Here is a 20,218-nt window from a genome sequence, read left to right as displayed (position 1 = left end):
AATCTGGATTATCTGGGACCTGTCACAGTGAACATCCAGGTATGATGCCAAGAGCTGAGGAAACCTGTGGTGAAGATACGTAAGAGCTTCCAGCTCAAGGGCAAGAGGGTGATATACAGTAAGCACAGTTGCTGGCCTCCCTCATATCTTCTCTACATCATCCTATAAAATATTTTGGAGCAGAATTCCAAAAACTGCATTGGAGTAGGTTGCTATCCTGTACACACAAACACAAGTAGATGCAGACACATATAATCAAACAAATATTTGAATACATTTTCAATACCTTGCAAAAGTATTGAGCCACCCATTAAGCCATTCTACTAGTAAACATATACAGAGAAAAGACACAAATACTACTAAGTTATGTAGACACAGTGCTGTTTCACTGCTTGAGCTAAGGTGTGGATTTTACGCTTGAATGAATAAGAGATGAGTGTTGGGTGTCTTAACAAGTTGCAGTTTTTCACAGATTCAAGATTTCAAGAAAGTTTGTCTCCTTGCAAGCAAAATATAACAAATGTAATGAGGGCTTAAGACTTTTGTACAGCACTGTACATGTAGCATAGAAACACATATTTTGTCACAAGCACATATCTGTTACTTCATACACATTCTCTTTGAGAAGGCTGAATAAAGAGTACCAAAGTAGTTGGCTACTTTTCATTTGCATTCAAGATAGCGTGTGTGTGTGTGTGTGTGTGTGTGTGTGTGTGTGTGTGTGTGTGTGTGTGTGTGTGTGTGTGTGTGTGTGTGTGTGTGTGTGTGAGTGAGTGAGAGAGCTTGAAGCCATCCAACTACACTGTAAAACCCAATAAGTTAATTTTACTCAAAACTTTTGGTGAAACTGATTACATAAAATATTTTAAGTAACTAAAACTTAAAAATAAAAGTTAAATAAACACACTTTATTTATTAGCTTTAGATAAATATTTTTAAGTACCATTGATAAATGTTTTTATGTTATATCCACATTTTTGGTTTAGTACTCTCTACTTGATATTTTGAGTTTCAAGTACAAATCTAGCTCAAGTAACTTTAAGGAATTAATTTTTAGTTTCAAAATGTTAACCATTTTAAGCTAATACAACTCAAAAATTTTAAATACAAATGCTTGTAATATCCAAATCTACTGTGTTTTGAATTTGATTTAAAAAAAAAAAAAAAGTGCCCAAAATAATTAGACTTGTAAAAACATAAGACAGAAAATATAAATTCAAGTTACAGATTTATTGAGTTACTTTGACACAAAAAGCCCAAAGACATAAATCCACCACATTTTATAGGGAATAATGTCAGAAATTTTGGCACAAGGTTACAATATTAGAAATAAAGAATTTCACAACATGTTTTAAGAGTATTCAAATTTGATTAACACATGAGTATGGCCTTTTTATTAAAAAAACAAACAAAAGGAAAAGAAAATCCTGCATTATTAGGTGGGAAAACCGAATGAAAGTAATAGTATAGTGCAGCTAATACACTGAAATATAATTGGTAACCTTTTTAATATGCCAGTACTGTGGTTATGCAAAATGCACATTTGTAGAGTGCAATCACAGTCTCAACAACAAAGCAATAAAATTTTAAATAGAAAAATACTTCTTTAGAGACATAAACAAAGTGTTATAAACCTCCTTAGCGCCTTATGTCAGTTATGAGTAGTTCAGGAGGAACGTTCCTTAAGTGACATTCAAGATCCCATCTCGAAGCCAGAAATGAGATTGTCCTTCATTTTCTCTATAGATTTACAGTTATCTGACTAAAAACACAATCAAAATCAACTAAAACACAAGTGATGATGGGGGGAAAAAAATAAATAAAAATAATAAAATCACCCCTTTTACTTTGGATGTGGCTTTTAGATAATGAAGTATGAAACAGAGTCTGCAAAGATTTCTTTATTCTATTCTCTCTTTTTATAAAAAACTTATCCAGACTTGGAAACATGATAAACTGAATTACTTGCTTTAACAGGCACTTGAGGGCTGTGTAGGAATCCTGGACATTATTCTGCTGCCAAAAGATCATTTTTAAGACTCAGCACTTTGGGCTTCAACTTCCCACCCTTCAGACCCATCAAAACTTTCTGAATAAAGTCAAAAATGTTGGCCAAACATTTTGGGTAGCTTAGGTGCAGGACGTCAGTCAGTCCAAATATTACTAGAAATGCATCAGCCAGGGTGGTGAAAACAGTGATCATGTTACCCTCGACCAAAACTGCAGTCTTCTCAGGGCAGAAGAATGTTGCATCACTGGAATTGGCTCTGATCAGGAGGAGTCCAAGTGGCACTTCACTAATATCTGGTCTATCAGAATGCATCATCTACAGAAAACAAAATTACTACATGTTAGTGCATTCCTATTTCTCTTAGTTTCATCTATACAAGTCACATTTCTGGATTATTACTAGCTCAGAAATCAATTGTTTGAACAACAAAAAAGCCACAACACACCAAGATTTGAGAAAACAAACTGACAAAAATAGTACTTTTAGTAAAGCAAAGTCATACCTCTTCGTAGCAATAACAACAGAAAGTCAATAGGAGTTATATATTTTTTTCATTTGTACAGTGATGTATGGTTGGGCTAGGAACATTATAGAAGGTCTACGCACATTAAAAACATGTAGTGTTTCCATTATGTGACATGGACACTGTTGTAGACAGATCCAAGCATGGAGATGCTTCTCAAACTCTCAAAGTGTCATAATGTTTTGAGAAATCTAAACAAGGATGCTACTAAGATATTGTTCACAACTTTGTCCAAAACTTACATCCCATGTTTTGATGAAGGTAGAGGTGTCTTCGTACAAATAGGCAGAGAGGGCATGAAGCACACCAGCACTTTGGGCATGGATATCAGCTTGTTCCTACATCACAAGAAAATTTTTATTTTAAATTATTGGCTAACCTAGTCAAGAATGGTAATTAAAATTGAAAAATTGATCAAATCAAATGAAGCTCAAAAAACAAGACAAAAACTCACTAACCTGGAGATTATAGCTTCTGAAGAGCTGAGACAGGACATCAGACACGTTCCCTGTGCAAACAGCTTTCTTTCTGAATAAGCTCTGGAGCCGGGGAGCATGTTGGTCCAGCACAGCATAAAAGTGGTTCTTCAGGTGGAGGTTTGTAATCCTGTGGAATTCTGCACAGATCTGAACACACAGGATACATTTGTGTTTACAAGTTTCAATTAGTCTATAAATCTTTGCAAAATACATCAAAATCCTTACACTCCAAAGGCATAATTTGTTCAGACAGGCCAGATAACAGGGGTTGATATAAAATACATCTTGTTAGATACATCTATATACATTCTTACCTGGGACTGGGATTTCAGAGTAGGCCAGCAATCCAGGATCTGACCTACTGGTAGGTCATCATTGATGATCTCTTTGCATTGCAAGGCCAAAGTTGTGAGCATCAGCTTTGTAATCAGGATTCTTTTCACTTTTCTCGACTTCATCTACAATCTGTAGTCTTAGCTGGTCAAGGTAAACAGCATCTTCACCCCTGAAAATTTACTTCTGCCCTGGCATGGACATAACAGTAAAACACAGAAGACAAGACAGACTACACAGAGAACAGAAAAGACACACAACCAAGGAGACACAGATGAAACATAACCAGCCCAGAACTCAACTAAACCTTAACTAATAATAACAACAATACAAGAACTTCACCTCATTTCAATATAACATAAGAAAGCAAAACTACAAAATAAACTCAAAATGCTGGTTCACAGACCCAGCCCCTGACAGATAAAAAACTAAGTCTTTCACTAATGAACACTGGGCATCAGAATAAAATAAAACGAAAAAATAACTGTTTGGTAAATATATTATTGATGGATTCACCCTTAAGCTAACCTAAAATAGACCAGGCACAACAATTTTACAGTTCAGAAGATTCTACATTTCAACTTGGTATACATAACAATTTGCAATGTAAACCAAGTTCTACCGCGTAATTATGTAATGATTATTCACTGCTTTTGTAAGTATGTCCTGTGCCTACAATTTTGCTGCCCCAGTTTTAATATGTACAACTCCAGAGAACTAAACGTAAGTTTTAAGTTCCACCAGTTAGCAAATGGGCTAGCCAATATCAATATCCACGTATGCGCTAAGTGTGAAGCAGCGCAGCAGTGCATATTGATTCAACAATTTAACCACAAGGCAGTTTATAATCTGCAAATCCAGAAATGCCTTCTAAAGACTTCTTTTAAAATAGTAAGAGATTAGAAAAGTTATTAACACATTATTAGTCCGACTAATAATGTGTTATACTAAATATGAGCGTATTAGCATAATTCATGCAAACACTTTGGGGCCAAGCCGACATGGATAAAACGACGCATGCATGTAATTCTTAAATGCCTGCTAGAGTTGTACATTTATGACGATAAAAACCCATATTACAACGGAGAACTATAGTTTCAGAAAAAATAAAACTTACCACAAAGCGCTCCTGAAGATGCCGCGAAGGCGGTAAATGCAGCTAGCCAAGTGCAGAGGGTTAGCTGTTCCAGTTCAAAAGTCCGTAACATACCATAGCATGCCCTCCTTTATCCAGCGTCAAAGGCAATGCCGCAAAAAAACCCGTTGACAAATGTTTTTATTTCTGTTCGGATATTAACGTTCCACAAGTTTCTTTCGGGGTAATGAGCGGGCATTCGCACTCGAAGCGAGGAATCCAAGATGGTTGCCAGCACTTCATAAAGAAACAGGTGGCGCACGTAGGTACGTACGTAGGCACGTAAGTGACGTCAGTGTTAAAACTCAAATTATTTGAGCGCAATGCTAGAAACTAATCAATATATTCAAGTACTGATAACTTGAAAAAACAAAATTGTTCAAACTACTCAAAAAAATAAAGGTGTATGAACTTATAACAGGTTTTTAAGTAGTTGGAACTCATTTCATTTATCAAACTATTACTATTCGGTCTTACAGTGTACAGACAACCCGTACACATTCACTGGTGTCCAGATTGACTTGGTATTTCTAATGGCATCAGTCCTGAACATTTCACTCACATTAGCAATGCTAATGCAGGGAAGCACTGGGGGATGGATTCATCATACACACCACCGCCATTCCCTGAGTTCTCCTGTCATACATTTTTCACGGATTCTAGGGGCGTGCATGATTGAATCTCAGTATATGTCTTTGTAAGACATTTTAATAAGCTACAATCCTGGATCTACAAAAGTTGGGTCACGATGTAAAATGGAAAGTAAAAAAAAAGAAATCATTTGGAAATCATTTAAACTACAGTATATTGGGCTAAAAATAATAGAAATGAAAATTTCCTTACAATCATTAAATGATGAAAGTAAGGGAAGTTAGTGTTTTGTGTTACTTGTTATTGGGGTTTTTTCTTGGGTTTTTTTATGTAAGACATGCTCTGTGTGAACTTGGTGCCACCAGCCTTATTCAAAAAAGTTCAGACAAGGCATGTTTCCCACTCTGTTATATAAACTCTTCTTACGCAGCTATGTCCGTGCGGAAGGTTCGTACCAACATTCTATGCACGAAAGGTTGGGGCGGAATGTTTGTGCAGAATGTTTGTGCAAAGCATTTGTGCCCAACATTCAGTGCACAGAATGTTCGTGCTGAATGTTCATTCTCAACATTCTGACCATGGAATTTTCGGGCGGAATGTTTGTACCCAACATGAAATGCAGAGAATGTTCAGACGGAATGTACGTAATCAAAATTCTATGCACAGAATGTTCATGCGGTATTTTCGTACCCAACATTCTGTGCACAGAATGTTCACGCGGAATGTTGGTACACAGCATTCTGTGCACGGAAGATTTGTACAAAACATTCTGTGCATGGAATGTTTGTACCCTACATTCTGTGCACAAAATGTTCGGGGGGAATATTCAGGCGGAATGTTGGTACCCAACATTCTAGTCACGGAATGTTTGTGACGAATGTTTGCACCCAACATTCTGTATACATAATGTTCGGGTGGAATGTTCAGGAGGAATGTTCATACCCAACATTTTGTTCAAAGAATGTTTGGGTGGAATGTTGGTACACAGAATTCTGTGAAACGAATGTTTGTACCCAACGTTCTGTCCATGGAATGTTTGTACCCAACATTCTGTGAACAAAATGTTGGGGGGGAATGTTGGTACCCAACATTATGCGCGCGGAATGATCATGCGAAATATTATTACCCAACATTCTTTGCACAGAATGTTCAGGTGGAATGTTTGTATCCAACATTCTGTGCACACAATCTTGATGCGGAATGTTGGAATTCAACATTCTGTGCACAGAATGTTCAGGCGAAATGTTGGTACCCAACATTCTGTGCGTGGAATGTTCATGCAGAATGTTCGTAACCAAGAAACGGTAAAAGGAATGATCAGGCGAAATGTTCATACCCAACAATCTGTGCACAAAATTTTTTTCTGTGAAAAGTTTTTACCCAAGATTCTGTGCACAGAATGTTCATGCGGAATGTTTGTACTCAACATTCTGTGCAAGGAATGCTTGTGTGGAATGTTTGTACCCAAAATTCTGTGTGCAGAATGTTCAGGTGGAATGTTGGTACCCAACATTCTGTGCAGAGAATGTTCAGACGGAATGTACGTAATCAAAATTCTGTGCACAGAATGTTCATGCGGTATTTTCGTACCCAACATTCTGTGCACGGAACGTTCATGCGGAATGCCGGTAACCAACATTATGTGCACGGAATGTCTGTGCGGCATTTTTGTACCTAACATTCTATGTACAGAATGTTCGGGCAGAATGTTTGTACGGAATTTTGGTACCCATAAATCTGTGCACAGAATGTTGTATGCACAGAATGTTCAGGTGTAATGTTAATACCAAACATTCTGCGCATAGAATATTCATGCGGAATGTTGGTACCCAACATTCTGTGCACGGAATGTTTGTGTGGAATGTTTGTACGGAACATTCTGTTCATGCGGAATGTTCATACCCAATATTCTGTGCACGGAATGTTCATGCAGAATGTTCGTAACCAACATTCTCGGTATGAAATATTAGTGTGGAATGTTTGTTCCCAACATTCTGTGCACAGAATGTGTCATGGTCCTGGGTCGGTGACCCAGCGCTTTTAGTTTGTTATCATTTTCTAGATGATGATTGTTTAAGTTCTGTGTTATATTCGGTCTGCCTCTGAGTCTGCGTCTGTATCTGTCTGTCTATGGTGTCACCCCATCTGTTTGTGAATCTGTCTGTTTAGTTCAATGTCTTGTCTGGTTCCATGTGTCTGAGTTTCCTGTTTTATTGTGAAGGACCGTGTCGTATGTGAGTGTGATCAGTTTACGTTTCCCCTGTCCCGTCAGCCCAGATTCCTCCCAGCTGTGTTGCCCTCCTGTCTCTCATCCCCTGATTACTGGTGTGTGTATTTAAGCCCTGTGTGTTCTCCTGCCTGTTGCCGGTTCGTCTGTGTTCCTCCGTGTCAGTCTGTGTTACTTGGTGTCCTGCTCGTCTCTCTGCCTCTCATCCCTTTTTGTATCTTCTCAGGTTTGTCATTTAGCTTTCCCAGTTCAGGTCTTTAGTTTTGTCTTCCCTCTTGCCTGTTTTGCCTTCTCACCACTGTGTAAGTAAATCATCACCAGCGTTATCATCTACTGCCTGCGTTTTGGGTCCTTTTTCCCTTCAATACCACACGGCTCGTCTCAGCAGCCGTGACAGAATGTTCATGCGAAATGTTGGTAGGCAACATTCTGTGCGCGGAATGTTCATGCAGAATGTTCGTAACCAACAAACTGTAAAAGGAATGATCAGGCGAAATGTTCATACCCAACAATCAGTGCACAAAATTGTTTTCTGTGGAATGTTTGTACCCAAGATTCTGTGCACATAATGTTCATGCGAAATGTTGTCACTGAACATTCTGTGCAAGGAATATTCATGTGGAATGTTCGTAACCAACATTCTGTGCACAGAATGTTTTTGTGGAATGTTTGTACCCAACATTCTGTGAAAGGAATGATTGTGTGGAATATTTGTACCCAACATTCTGCATGCAGAATGTTCAGGCGGCATGTCTGTGCGGCATGTTCGAACCCAACATTCTGTGTACAGAATGTTCGGGCAGAATGTTTGTGCGGAATGTTGGTAACCAACATTCTGTGCACAGAATGTTCATGCGGAATGTCGGTACCCAACATTCTGTGCACGGAATGTTTGTGCGGCATTTTCATACACATAATTCTGTGCACAGAATGTTGTATGCACAGAATGTTCAGGTGTAATGTTGGTACCCAACATTCTTTGCACAGAATGTTTATGCAGAATGTTCATACCCAACATTCTGTGCATGAAATGTTGAGGCGGAATATTTGCACACACTACTGAAATGCTCTCACACACACTACTGAAATGCTTTCACACACTTCACTGAAACCAGAGGCATTTCCGCTGAACAGGAAGTTGTTTCCTGACAAGGAAACTGATGGAAAAGTGGTATGTTTCAAAACACTACAAGGATGTCTACTCAGCAACCTGCTAGTACAGCAGTCCCCAACCTTTTTTGCGCCACGTAAACGATATAAAAATAAAAAAAATGATAAATACCATGAAAACCATAAATTTCAAACTCAAGCCTCAACTCTTGCGACCTGGTACCAAACGACTCACAGACCGGTACTGGTCCAGGACCTGGGGGTTGGGGACAGCTGTGCTTGTAGCCTAAGTGAAGCAGCCGCATTACTTAACAATATTTTAGCTTCCTTGAATCAAGGAATGGATTCAAGGTGCAACAGGGAATTCGGCAAGTATGTCCTGTTTCCCCTAAGCTTTTTATATTGGCAACTCAGTTGTTAACACTATTAATCAAAAATTCTAACGACATACAAGGAATATCAATTTTTAATAAAGACTTCAAAATAAGTCAATTCACAGATGATACATCTATTTTTTTGAAAGATAAATACATGGTAGAGAAAACTAAAACTTCTCGTTTATCTCTCAGTATCAAAAAATGTGAACTCCTCAATAGCTTTGGTTAGAGTTGAATCTAAAGTTAAATATATAGGGCTGATAATATCTGAAAAACCCAATTATCAGAAAAGACACCAATATTTCTAACTGTATCATGGAGATGAAGAAATCACTTAGCCACTGGTTAATCAGAGACCTCGCTATTTTTGACAGAAACATCCTATCTAAAGCTGAAGGCATCTCCAAATTGATTTATCCTTGTCACTCTCTATATATCTCCTCTAAAAGCAATAATATGGCTAACACAGTTATTTTCGAATTTTTGTGGAAGAATAAAACCCATTACATAGAAAGATCTCAGCTTGTGAAGGAATACAATAAAGGTGGTATCAAAACTCCAGAATTAGAATTTATGGTTGGCACCCTTAGAATTAAATGGTTAAAATCTTGTCTGTCACAGCCAGACTCTACTTAGCTCCACATCCCATGATTCTTGTTTAATAAAATAGTATACAGGATTAGACTTTATTTTGAAATGTGATTTTGCGGTAAATAAAATCCCCATAAAGATATCAAACTTTCCAAAACAGACTTTGCATTTTTGGGAAAATGAGATTTACCCACAACTTCTCCCCATAATTCAACCATATGGAATAATAGGGTAATAACACTTAATCAAAAATCAATTTTCGAGAGTGACTGGTTTGAACAAAAATATTATATTCATAACAGATTTGTTGGATGATAACGGTGTCATTCTAAGTTACACAGACTTTTCAGAAAAATATTGTCTAAACTGTTCTCAAAGAGAATATAACAAATTTTGTGAACTGGTCCCACTGTCTCTGCTTCATTTGATTAAAATTTTTATGATATACAATAATTTCTCATCAGTGCTCCCAAATTTATTGCTAGGGCAATGTCAGCTGTTTGATAAAAATGCAATAAGAAATTTGTTAGTAGTTTCTTCAAAGACAAAATATTTCATAGTTACAACAGAATGGTTACATGGCATGGTTCTAATGTAGTTATTTCATATACACTGGATAAAGCATACTAAAAATTTATGAAATAGCCTATTCTACCTAAAGTTAAAGAAACACACTTTAAACAAAACTAATCCTGTGGCAGAATTTCTAAAAAAAAAGAGATTTGGCTTTGAGGTGGATCAGTGCCACTATTTGAATTACATCATATTTTTTTTTATATGGATCATCTAGCATTGGGTGTCTCAGACATTATTAACATCATCATACTTCATCATCATCATGCCGTTGGCGCCAGTGTCCGGCAGCCTCGCCTCTTTCAGAGCGCCCCAGGGTGGCTGTGGCTACATTGTAGCTTGCCATCACCAGTGTGTGAATGGGTGGATGATTGCGTATAGTGTAAAGCGCTTTGGGGTCCTTAGGACCAAGTAAAGTGCTATACAAATACAGACCATTTGCCATTTACTTTTGAGTAAATATCATATCCATTGTGCTAAATGGAGGAACGCTAAGCCTTCTCTCCCTGGTTTTATTGATGATTTTAAGATATTTTTTTCTTTGCTAAAAAAGACAAAAATAACATATGCCAAAAAAATAACCAGGATAATGCCCGTCTCCTGCTATTCTAAATTTTGACTTATGCTGAGGCTAATATATTGTTAAGTAATGCAGCTGTCTCACTAAGGTCCAGAATCGATTTGTTCCACGATTTGATTCAATTCAATTTGATTTGATTATGGGGAATTTTGACAGTCAGAAATATTATAATTCAGATCAGTACATTTACATATTTTTGTATCTAAAAAAAGGAAGCTGACACACGCAAGACTTTATCAAAGGTGTGAGCATCACAGCAGATGCCTTTGTGTAAAAGTAGCTGAAGATAAAACACAGAAAAACATGAAGGTGGTTTTCCTGGCCTGGGATTTTATAAAAAATATTCTGCAGTACATCAAAAACGAAAGAAAACCAATAATCAACATATGAACGTTACCTCTGACGTTACAGTGGTTTTATTAGAGACACGGCTAACGTTTTGCATTTTGCATAATTTTAAAAATTTTTAATTTGTTCAGTATTGAACGGCAGAAATTAGGTTTTCTTTTCGTAAGTATTTAAAATGAAAAAAAAAAACAAAAAAACAGCGGCCGACTGCGCTGTAAACAACAGTAGACTTGTGCCTAACAAGCAAGCGAATAATGCAGAAAACAGATTTTTAGACGGGAAACTGTTCTTGAAGTACAGAGAGAGAGAAAGAGAGAGAGAGAGCTGTGCATGACGTGCGATTTTATCGTGGTGGAAGCAAAACAGTAAACGTCAGAGGGAATTCATGACGATGTTTATGTGAAGCGCAGTTTGGACCTTCTTTTGCTGCTGGTTCAGTCAGTATTGTTTGGAGAGAGATAAAACTAACAGCTTTAGAATCGGCGCAAAAACGGCGTGAAAACAAAGCGCGGACCTGCCGACAGATCAGAGTCAGCGAGCTGTCGGCTTTCAGCCCCGACTGTGTCCGTGCCGTCGGGTGAGAAAAGCGACATCTCACTGATTCTGATCCGCGGGTCCCAGCTGTGCGTTTACGTCTTTGTGCAGAATCCGTGTACCTGCTCTCATTTACTGTCTTAGCTGTTTGGTGGTTGTTGAAATTTTGTGAGGTTTCACCAGAGAGTCTGGAATTTCAGGCAAAATAAATTTATATTAAAAAATCGATTCAGGATTTTAATGAATCGATTTCACGTTATCCAAGCCAGAATCGATTTTAATCAATAAATCGATTATAAAAACCCACCCCTAACGAACAGGTTGCTGGGTAGACATCTGTGTAGTGGTAAATCTACCACTTTTTCCTTCAGTTTCCTTGTCAAGAATTAACTTCCTGAAATGCCTTCCTGTTCAACTGAAATGCCTTCCTGTTCAACTGAAATGCTTTCCTGTTCAACGGAAACGCCTTCCTGTTCAACGGAAACGCCTTCCTGTTCAACTGAAACGCCTTCCTGTTCAACTGAAACGCCTTCCTGTTCAACTGAAATGTCTTGGTTTTTCAGTAGTGTGTGTGTGTGTGAAAGCGTTTCAGTTGTGTGTGTGAGAGCGTTTCAGTAGTGTGTGTGAGAGCTAAAATTTCAGTAGAATAGAATAGAATAGCCTTTATTGTCATTGTACAGAGTACAACGAAATTGGAGTGCCACTCCCCTGGTGCAAGTTTCAATAATAAATATAAATGTAAAATATAAAAAGTACAAAAAAACAATCGTAAGTACTCAAACAATAGCAGCATTAATATAATGACAGTATGAATAGCAGCATAATATAATGACAGTGACGGTATGGAATAGGTTCAATTGTTTTTGTGCTTATTTACTACGGTGATAGCTCTGGGAAAGAAGCTATCCCTGAATCTGTTTGTCCTGGTTTTATGTGACCTGTGCCGTCGGCCTGATGGTAATAGTTCAAACAGTTGGTTGCTGGGGTGAGAGTGGTCCTTGATGATATTGCCAGCTCTGCTGAGGTACCGAGAGTTTGCAGTGACCTCCAGGCTGGGCAGAGAGCAGCCAGTGATCTTCTGGGCTGTGTTGATGACCCTCTGCAGTACTTTCCTGTCCGCAGCTGAGCACCCTGCATACCATGTTGTTATGCCGTACATTAGGATGCTCTCTATGGTGGCTCTGTAAAATGTCACCAGCAGCCTCTCCTCCAGGTTGTTCCTCCTGAGCACTCTCAGAAAGTGGAGACGCTGCTGGGCCTTTTTAACCACCGCCATAGTATTTGCAGTCCAGGAGAGGTCATCAGAGATCTGCACGCCAAGAAACCTCATGGAGTGTACCCTCTCCACACAGTTCCCGTGAATGTAAAGTGGCGCCGGGTCTGCTCTGCCCTTCCTGAAGTCCAAGATAAGTTCTTTAGTTTTCGTGGTGTTCAGTTGGAGGTTGTTAACTGAACACCACTCAGTCAGTCTGTTGACCTCATCTCTGTAGTCCGACTCATCCCCCCTTGAGATGAGTCCAACCACTGTGGTGTCATCCGCGAACTTTATGATGGTGTTTGAGAGATGGGTAGGGGAGCAGTCGAATGTGTAGAGCGTAAACAGGAGGGGACTCAAAACACATCCTTGTGGAGACCCGGTGCTGAGCGTGATGGTGCTGGACCGGTGGGGGCCGAGTCTGACAGACTGTGGTCTATTTGTCAGGAAGTCCTTGATCCAGAGGCAGATGGGGGTGGAGAGTCCCAGGTGAGACAGTTTCTGGACCAGGATCTCTGGGATGATATGATTGAATGCTGAGCTGAAGTCCAGAAAGAGCATTCTCACATAGCTTCCTCTGTGCTCCAGGTGACTCAGCGCAGTGTGGAGCGCTATGGTGATAGCGTCCTCGGTGGAACGATTTGTCCTGTAGGCAAATTGGTGGGGGACCAGAGTGGGAGGCAGACCGGCCCTGTGCTGACAGACCAGTCTCTCAAAGCACTTCATCATTACAGGCGTAAGTGCAACAGGCCTGTAGTCATTTGGGCTGGCCACAGCTGTCTTCTTGGCGATGGGGATGATGGTGGAGGTTTTGAGGCAGGGCGGGAGGGTGTTTGATGACAAGGAAAGGTTGAAGATTTTAGTGAAGACTCCGGTCAGTTCGTCAGCACATGCTCTGAGAATCTTTCCATGTATTCCATCAGGACCTGCCACCTTCCTGGGATTCACTGACCTTAGAACACACCTCACTTGATGCTCCCTGAGTGTTAGTGTGCCAGTGCTGGGGGCGGGTGGAAGTGGTGTGGCAACTGAGGGCCTGGTCGTCTCAAAGTTGGCGAAGAAACGGTTTAGATCCTCAGCCAGTGAGGCATCAGTCCTAGATGTTGCCTGGTTATTGCTTCTGTAGTTGGTAATGTGATTGATCCCCTGCCACATTTTTCTGGGGTCGTTGTCGGCAAAGTGATCTTCAATCCTCCTCCTATAGGCAGCCTTAGCTTTCCTGATGCCTCTACTCAGGTCTGCCCTGGCCGCCCTATACGCAGCCCTGTCCCCTGACTTGAAGGCAGTGTTGCGGCTTTTTAGGAGGGATTGCACTTTGCTATTCATCCAGGGTTTTTGATTTGGAAACACCCTGACCCTTTTGTTGACGGTGACATTGTCAGCACAGTTCCTGATGTACGAGAGTACAGTGTCCGCGTACTCCTGGAGGTTGTGGCTGGAGAATAAATCCCATACAGTTGTTGAGAAGCAGTCCTGCAGTTGAGAAAGGGCTCCTTCAGGCCAGGTTTTTATTGTCTTTGTCTGGGGCTTTGTTTTTCTCAGCAGGGGGGTGTAGGTGGGGGTGAGGGACATGCAGAGGTGGTCAGATCCAGCCAGGTGGGGGAGGGGTGTCGCTCTGAAAGCATGCCTGATGTTTGAATAGACATGTTTGAATAGACATGGTCCAAAGTGTGTTCTCCTCTCGTAGCAAAGTCCACAAACTGGACAAATTTAGGAAGCACAGTCTTTAGGCACGCTTTGTTAAAGTCGCCGGCGACAATAAAAACCCCATTCGGGTGGGCAAGCTGTTGTTTGTTTATGGTGTTGAGCAAGAGGCTGAGAGCCGTGCTAATGTTAGCATCCAGCGGTATATAAACAGCTATCACAATAACTACTGTAAACTCCCTCGGGATGTAAAAAGGTCTGCACCTCCACCAGAACCTCCAAATCAGGAGAACAGTGTGTGTGAATGATCCTGCTGTTACAACACCACTCGTTATGCACGTAAACACATAGCTCCCCTCCTCTGCTTTTACCTGAGTTGCTGTTTCTGTCATGCCGGTGTAGCGTGCGGCCTGCTAACTCGACTGCAGCGTCGGGAATCAGCGGGTGAAGCCACGTCTCCGTAATAAGAATAATGCTGCAGTTACGTGCAAAGCTTGTGTTGGCTATCTGTAGCTCCAATTCGTCCAGTTTGTGGGTGATGGATCTGGCGTTCGATAGGAAAAGGCTCGGAAGTACTGGCCGGTGTGGATGTTTGCGTAGCCTAGCGTCTGAGCCCGACCGGCATCCCCTCTTCTGCTTTCTTTCCCTCCGTCGCCTTCTACGCTTGCTGGGCGGGCAGACCATCCATGGTGACCCTGGCGGTCTCGCTATCTCCACCAGGATGTTGTGTGTTCGCTGATAGTCGCCAGAAACAGACAAACTATATTTAAAACCTAGGTCAATTAGGTTCTGGCGACTGTAAGAGATGGCGGCGTTGCAAACATTCAAAAATATCCACATTAAAAGTAAAAACGAGCACCAAACTGGAGAGCTAAGAGCCACTGCACCCGTGCGCGCCGCCAGTAGTGTGTGTGAGAGCGTTTCAGTAGTGTGTGTGAGAGCGTTTCAGTAATAATGTCCCTTACAGCACCTCATAGAATGTTGGTACTCAATATTCTGTGCACGGAATGTTCATGCATCGTGTGGAATGTTTGTACCCAACATTCTGTGCACAGAATGTTCAGGCGAAATGTTGGTACCCAACATTCTGTGCGTGGAATGTTCATGCAGAATGTTCGTATCCAACAAACTGCAAAAGGAATGATCAGGCGAAATGTTCATACCCAACAATCTGTGCACAAATTTTTTTTCTGTGGAATGTTTGTACCCAACAATCTGTGCTCATAATGTTCATGTGGAATGTTGTCACTGAACATTCTGTGCAAGGAATATTCATGTGGAATGTTCGTAACCAACATTCTGTGAACAGAAGATTTTTGCGAAATGTTCTTACCCAACATTCTGTGCACAGAATGTTTGTGCGGAATGTTTGTACTCAACATTCTGTGCATGGACTGTTGAGGCAGAATGTTGGTACCCAACATTCTGTGAAAGGAATGTTCATGCAGAATGTTTGTATCCAAAATTCTGTCCATGGAATGTTCAGTCTGAATATTCGTACCCATCATTTGTCCACAGAATATTCATGCGGAATGTTGGTACTCAATATTCTGTGCACGCAATGTTCACACAGAATGTTTGTAACCAACATTCTGTGCACAGAATGTTCAGGCAAAATGTTCGAACCCAACATTATGTGCACACAATGTTCATGGGGAATGTTCGTACCCAAGATTCTGTGCACAGAATACTCATGCAACATGTTGTTACCAGTGTTGGGTAAGTTACTTTAAAATAGTAACTTAGTTACATTACTAGTTACTTCTCTCAAAAGTAACTCAGTTACTTCAAGTAACTCGTTACTTTCAAAGTAACGAGTTACTAGGGAAAGTAACTTTGGTTTTACTCAGAATTCTCTTCTTAATGTGTTGCTTCCATAACTTTGCCAGTCTTCTAGCTTGCTTACTTGCTACAAGTGCACTGTGCCACCTACCAATAGAAAGGAAAAGATAATATGCATATTTCCACGAGAGAAACCCCACACCTGGACCGTCAATGACTGCTGAAATTATTCTAGTCTACGTCACAGCATCATGTGCGCCTTTTACATCCAACACAAAAACTGCAGTCGTGATGCTTTCGATTGTACTCAGAACTCGAATTCTGCCTTCTGAATAGGAAGATGTAGGCAACACCAGACTGCAGATGAGCTGCATACATGGCTGGACTGGGACAGAAAATTGGCCTGGGCATTTTGACTAGAGACTGGCCCACCATTATAGGAAAAATCATAAAGCCTGTTGTGACAGTGATGTACACTGTTTTGATTGTATATATGCATCAATCTATCAATCGTTTGTTGTAAGATTCAGATAATTATTTTTTAAAAGCTAGACATTTTAAATGAGAATAAGAAAGAAAAGTATTTCTTTGTGCCCACCTCTCCCTGTTAATGTCCTACCTGGCCCCCCTGGCAAAACTTTGCTAGATCCGCACCTGCACAGTTACCAGCTGTCAGCTACCTAAAAAAAAGATCCTGGGGTTATTTGTCTCTCAGAAACAGTTCATAACTTCCCTTCAACTCATTCATGTCACCTAAAAGGTAAACCTGTTTCTCCATCACCTGTTCAGCTCTGATGATTCAGCAAGGACATCTCCTGGTTTCATCTTCATGTTTCCCTATCACCAGATAACCAAACCGATATCATGACCAGCAGCTTTTTTGCAGCTGTGGCTCCAGCAAACATCAGCTGATACTAGAAATTAATATTAAATAAATTTTAACAACAGCTGATCAAGCTTAAACGTGCTGTTGTTGTTTAGCGCAACATCCGCTGGTTTCCTCTTTCGGCGCAAAGTGGGCGATAAACAAACAAGAGAGCCGATCAGCTGATCATTGATCAGTTTTCATGATTGAAGTAGAAACGGGAGAGGGAGGGGGGAGAATGAAAGAAGAAGAGGCAGCTGTGCAGCAAAGACACTGAATAACTCTAGCTTTGTGCCTTTTTCATCGTAGCTGAATTACGGGACAAACTGTTCCTTTTCACCTCAATAAGAAACGCGTAATATTTTCTCTGAATACCAGACGGGACAGTTGGCAACTCTAATAACTTATGAACAAAATAAAGTTCAACATCAGTAACATCATAGCACCCACCCAGCTGTATAGAAACTCCGTCATGCTAGCTAGTACGCAGTACGGAAAAAGTCAGAATAACGAAAATAAACTCCACCTAAACATGGTTTATATCTGACCCAGATAAACTGCAGGTCATAACTTCTTACCTGAAGTTCAGTTCACCTGACGCTCCGACCGGCGGCCGCCTCGGGTCTCTTTTCCTTCTGCGTCCCCTTTCCCTCATCCACCTGCTGGCCTCCACCACTTGCTAATGTTACTGAATCTGTGGAAGCTCCGCGATAGCCACCACACGAAGTAACGAGTAACGAGCCTATCTAAATCCCAGTAACGACTAACGCGTTCCTGATTTTGGCATAATAACTAGTTACCGTGCTCGTTACCACAATAATAACGTAGTTACTGTAACGCGTTACTTAATAACGCGTTAGTCCCAACACTGGTTGTTGCCCAACATTCTGTGCATGTAATGTTTGTATGCGATGTTTGTACCTCACATTCTGTGCACAGAGTATTCATGCAGAATGTTGGTACTAAATATTCTGAGCACGCATTGTTCATGCAAAGTGTTCGTATCCAACATTCTTTGCACAGAGTGTTTATGCGGAATGTTGGTACCCAACAACATTCTGTTGAGCATGGCATTATTGTGTGGAATGTTTGTACCAAACATTGTCATGGTTCTGGGTCGTGCGACCCAGTGTTTTGTGTTTAACCTATTTTGATGATTATCGTTTATTGTTTGTTTAGGTTCACTAGGTAGTCCAGCCAGTTGTATTTATTACCCTTGTATTAAGTCTCCCTTGCCCTTCGTGTGTTTATGTCTGTGTGTCTTGTATTGTCAAGTTCATGCTGTCAGTTATGTCATCTCCCCTGTACTACGTCATGCCGTAGTACAGTAGCACATAATTTGTGTGCCCTTTCCATTAATGGTCATCAAAGACTAACCATGGTGCAATACATAGACAAATCGTGATTTATGTGCATGACAACATCCGCGACAAACAAGACCCTGACATGCATGCTAAAGCCTTAGAGAAGAAAAAAGGAAAAAAAAAAAACCAAAACACCTGAGAAACAAACAATCTAAAACAACCACACTGTGCCAACCCTCAAGGCAAGAAGAGGTCTCAAGAAGAGGTCTCAAGAAGAGGTCTCAAGCTGAGGCGGCAGTGTTGTTGTGTCATGCCTAATCTCCATGTTTCCTGTTTTACTTTGAAAGCCTGTATTCACTATCAGTGTATTTAGTTTCACTCCTCCTGCCCTGTCGTTAGGTTCATGTGTGTCAGCTGTGTTCCCATGTGTGGCCACTTCCCCTGATCTTCCCTCATGTGTATTTAGTCTCTGTGTTTCATACAGTCTGTTTCGCGTCGTCTGTGTTCCTACCCTCCATGTCCTCCCGGTCAGTCTGTACAACATTGTCATGGTTTTCTGAGTCTCCTTAGTTTATCAGTACCTGTTTCCCAGTTTAGTTTAGGTTCAGTTTAATCACGATGTTTCTGCTTTGTGTTGAGACCTGTCATCAGCCACAATAAAGGCTCGCTTTCAGTTGAAGTTTACTCCGGTCCACTCTCTTGTGTTTGCATCTGGGTCCACCACACACACCCCCGTACGGTCTGTCCCCTCAGATCGTGACAAACATTCTGTGCACAGAATCTGGTACCCAACATTCTGTGCAAGGAATGTTTGTCTGGATTGTTTGTACCCAACATTCTGTGCACATAATGTTCATGCGGAATGTTCCTAACCAACATTCTGTGCATGGAATATTTGTGTGGAATGTTTGTGCCCAACGTTCTTTGCATAGAATGTTCATGTGGAATGTTTGTTCCCAATATTCTGTGGACAGAATATTCAAGCAAAATGTTCATAACCAACATTCTCTGCACAGAAATTTCAGGCGGAATGTTGATGCCCAACATTCTGTACACGGAATGTTCATGCAGAATGTTCATACCCAACATGCACGGAAGGTTCGTGAGCAATATTCTGTAGAAAGTATGTTCGCACAGAATTTTCAGGCAGCATGTTCGTACCCAACATTCTTTGCACAAAATGTTTCGGCAGAATGTTCGTACCCAACATTCTTTGCACATGCACACATGTACATGTTTTTGAGGGGTTTTATTGTTACAATCAGCTCACGGGCTGCAGTAAAAGAATGGAGTCATGCTGCCAACTGAGTATGGATTAACAAGGATTTATTATACTGAGCTAAAAGCATGCTGTGTATCAGTGGTGTCAAACAGTGCATGGTTGGGTTGGCAGATGTTTGGGGCTTGTTGTATGTGCTAAACTAAAATGACCATGCAAATAGGAGAAGTGTACAAGGTGATGTGGCACCATCACAAGAGGAGATCAGAACAACAGTAGCAGTGGAGGGCAAATCCATGAAAGGTGGGATTTAAACAGAACACTGGCCAAGTATACTGCATTTCTTGCAATTTCCCTCATCTCCACATTAGATACTCCTGCAAAACAATGCACAAAACCACCACAAGAAGCTCTTGGGTCGTAAGAGGCATAAATTCCATTACCAAAACAGCATTAAAGTTATTTTAGTGCATATGGAGACATTTTTTTTTTTCTGGAAAATCTGGATATTGATTCATTTTTCTACACAAATATTTACTAAGGTACCAACTATGAAGCGCCTTGAGGCGACTTATGTTGTGATTTGGCGCTATATAAATAAAATTGAATTGAATTGAACTGCAATTTGGTCATTAATATCAGCAGAAATGTTTATTGCAAAACACATGGCTACACATACGAATGCCGATTTAAGCGAGCGGCACATGGTCTGTTGAATTCAGAGGCTCTGAAGGTTT

At 40.5% G+C, this 20,218-nt stretch overlaps 1 protein-coding gene across 1 annotated transcript; it reads right to left on the bottom strand.

Moving 5' to 3' along the window:
• Positions 1–1,204: 1,204 nt before the first annotated feature.
• Positions 1,205–4,870, bottom strand: LOC147304276 (uncharacterized). Its single transcript, XM_086281040.1, has 5 exons — positions 4,464–4,870; positions 3,328–3,578; positions 2,993–3,160; positions 2,777–2,872; positions 1,205–2,326 (listed from the first exon to the last, which is right to left on the bottom strand). Exons 2-5 carry the CDS (start codon positions 3,469–3,471, stop codon positions 2,009–2,011), a joined length of 726 nt encoding a protein of 241 aa, XP_086137166.1. The 5' UTR covers positions 3,472–3,578; positions 4,464–4,870; the 3' UTR covers positions 1,205–2,008.
• Positions 4,871–20,218: the final 15,348 nt, after the last annotated feature.

The sequence above is a fragment of the Aulonocara sp. 'chitande type north' Nkhata Bay genome, linkage group LG22 (genome assembly GCF_057382095.1).
Source record: "Aulonocara sp. 'chitande type north' Nkhata Bay isolate Kocher_YH1m ecotype deep benthic linkage group LG22, A_spYH_male_GT1.1, whole genome shotgun sequence".
In the NCBI taxonomy this organism is placed as follows: domain Eukaryota; kingdom Metazoa; phylum Chordata; class Actinopteri; order Cichliformes; family Cichlidae; genus Aulonocara; species Aulonocara sp. 'chitande type north' Nkhata Bay.
This window is presented reverse-complemented; position numbering and strand designations above follow the sequence as displayed.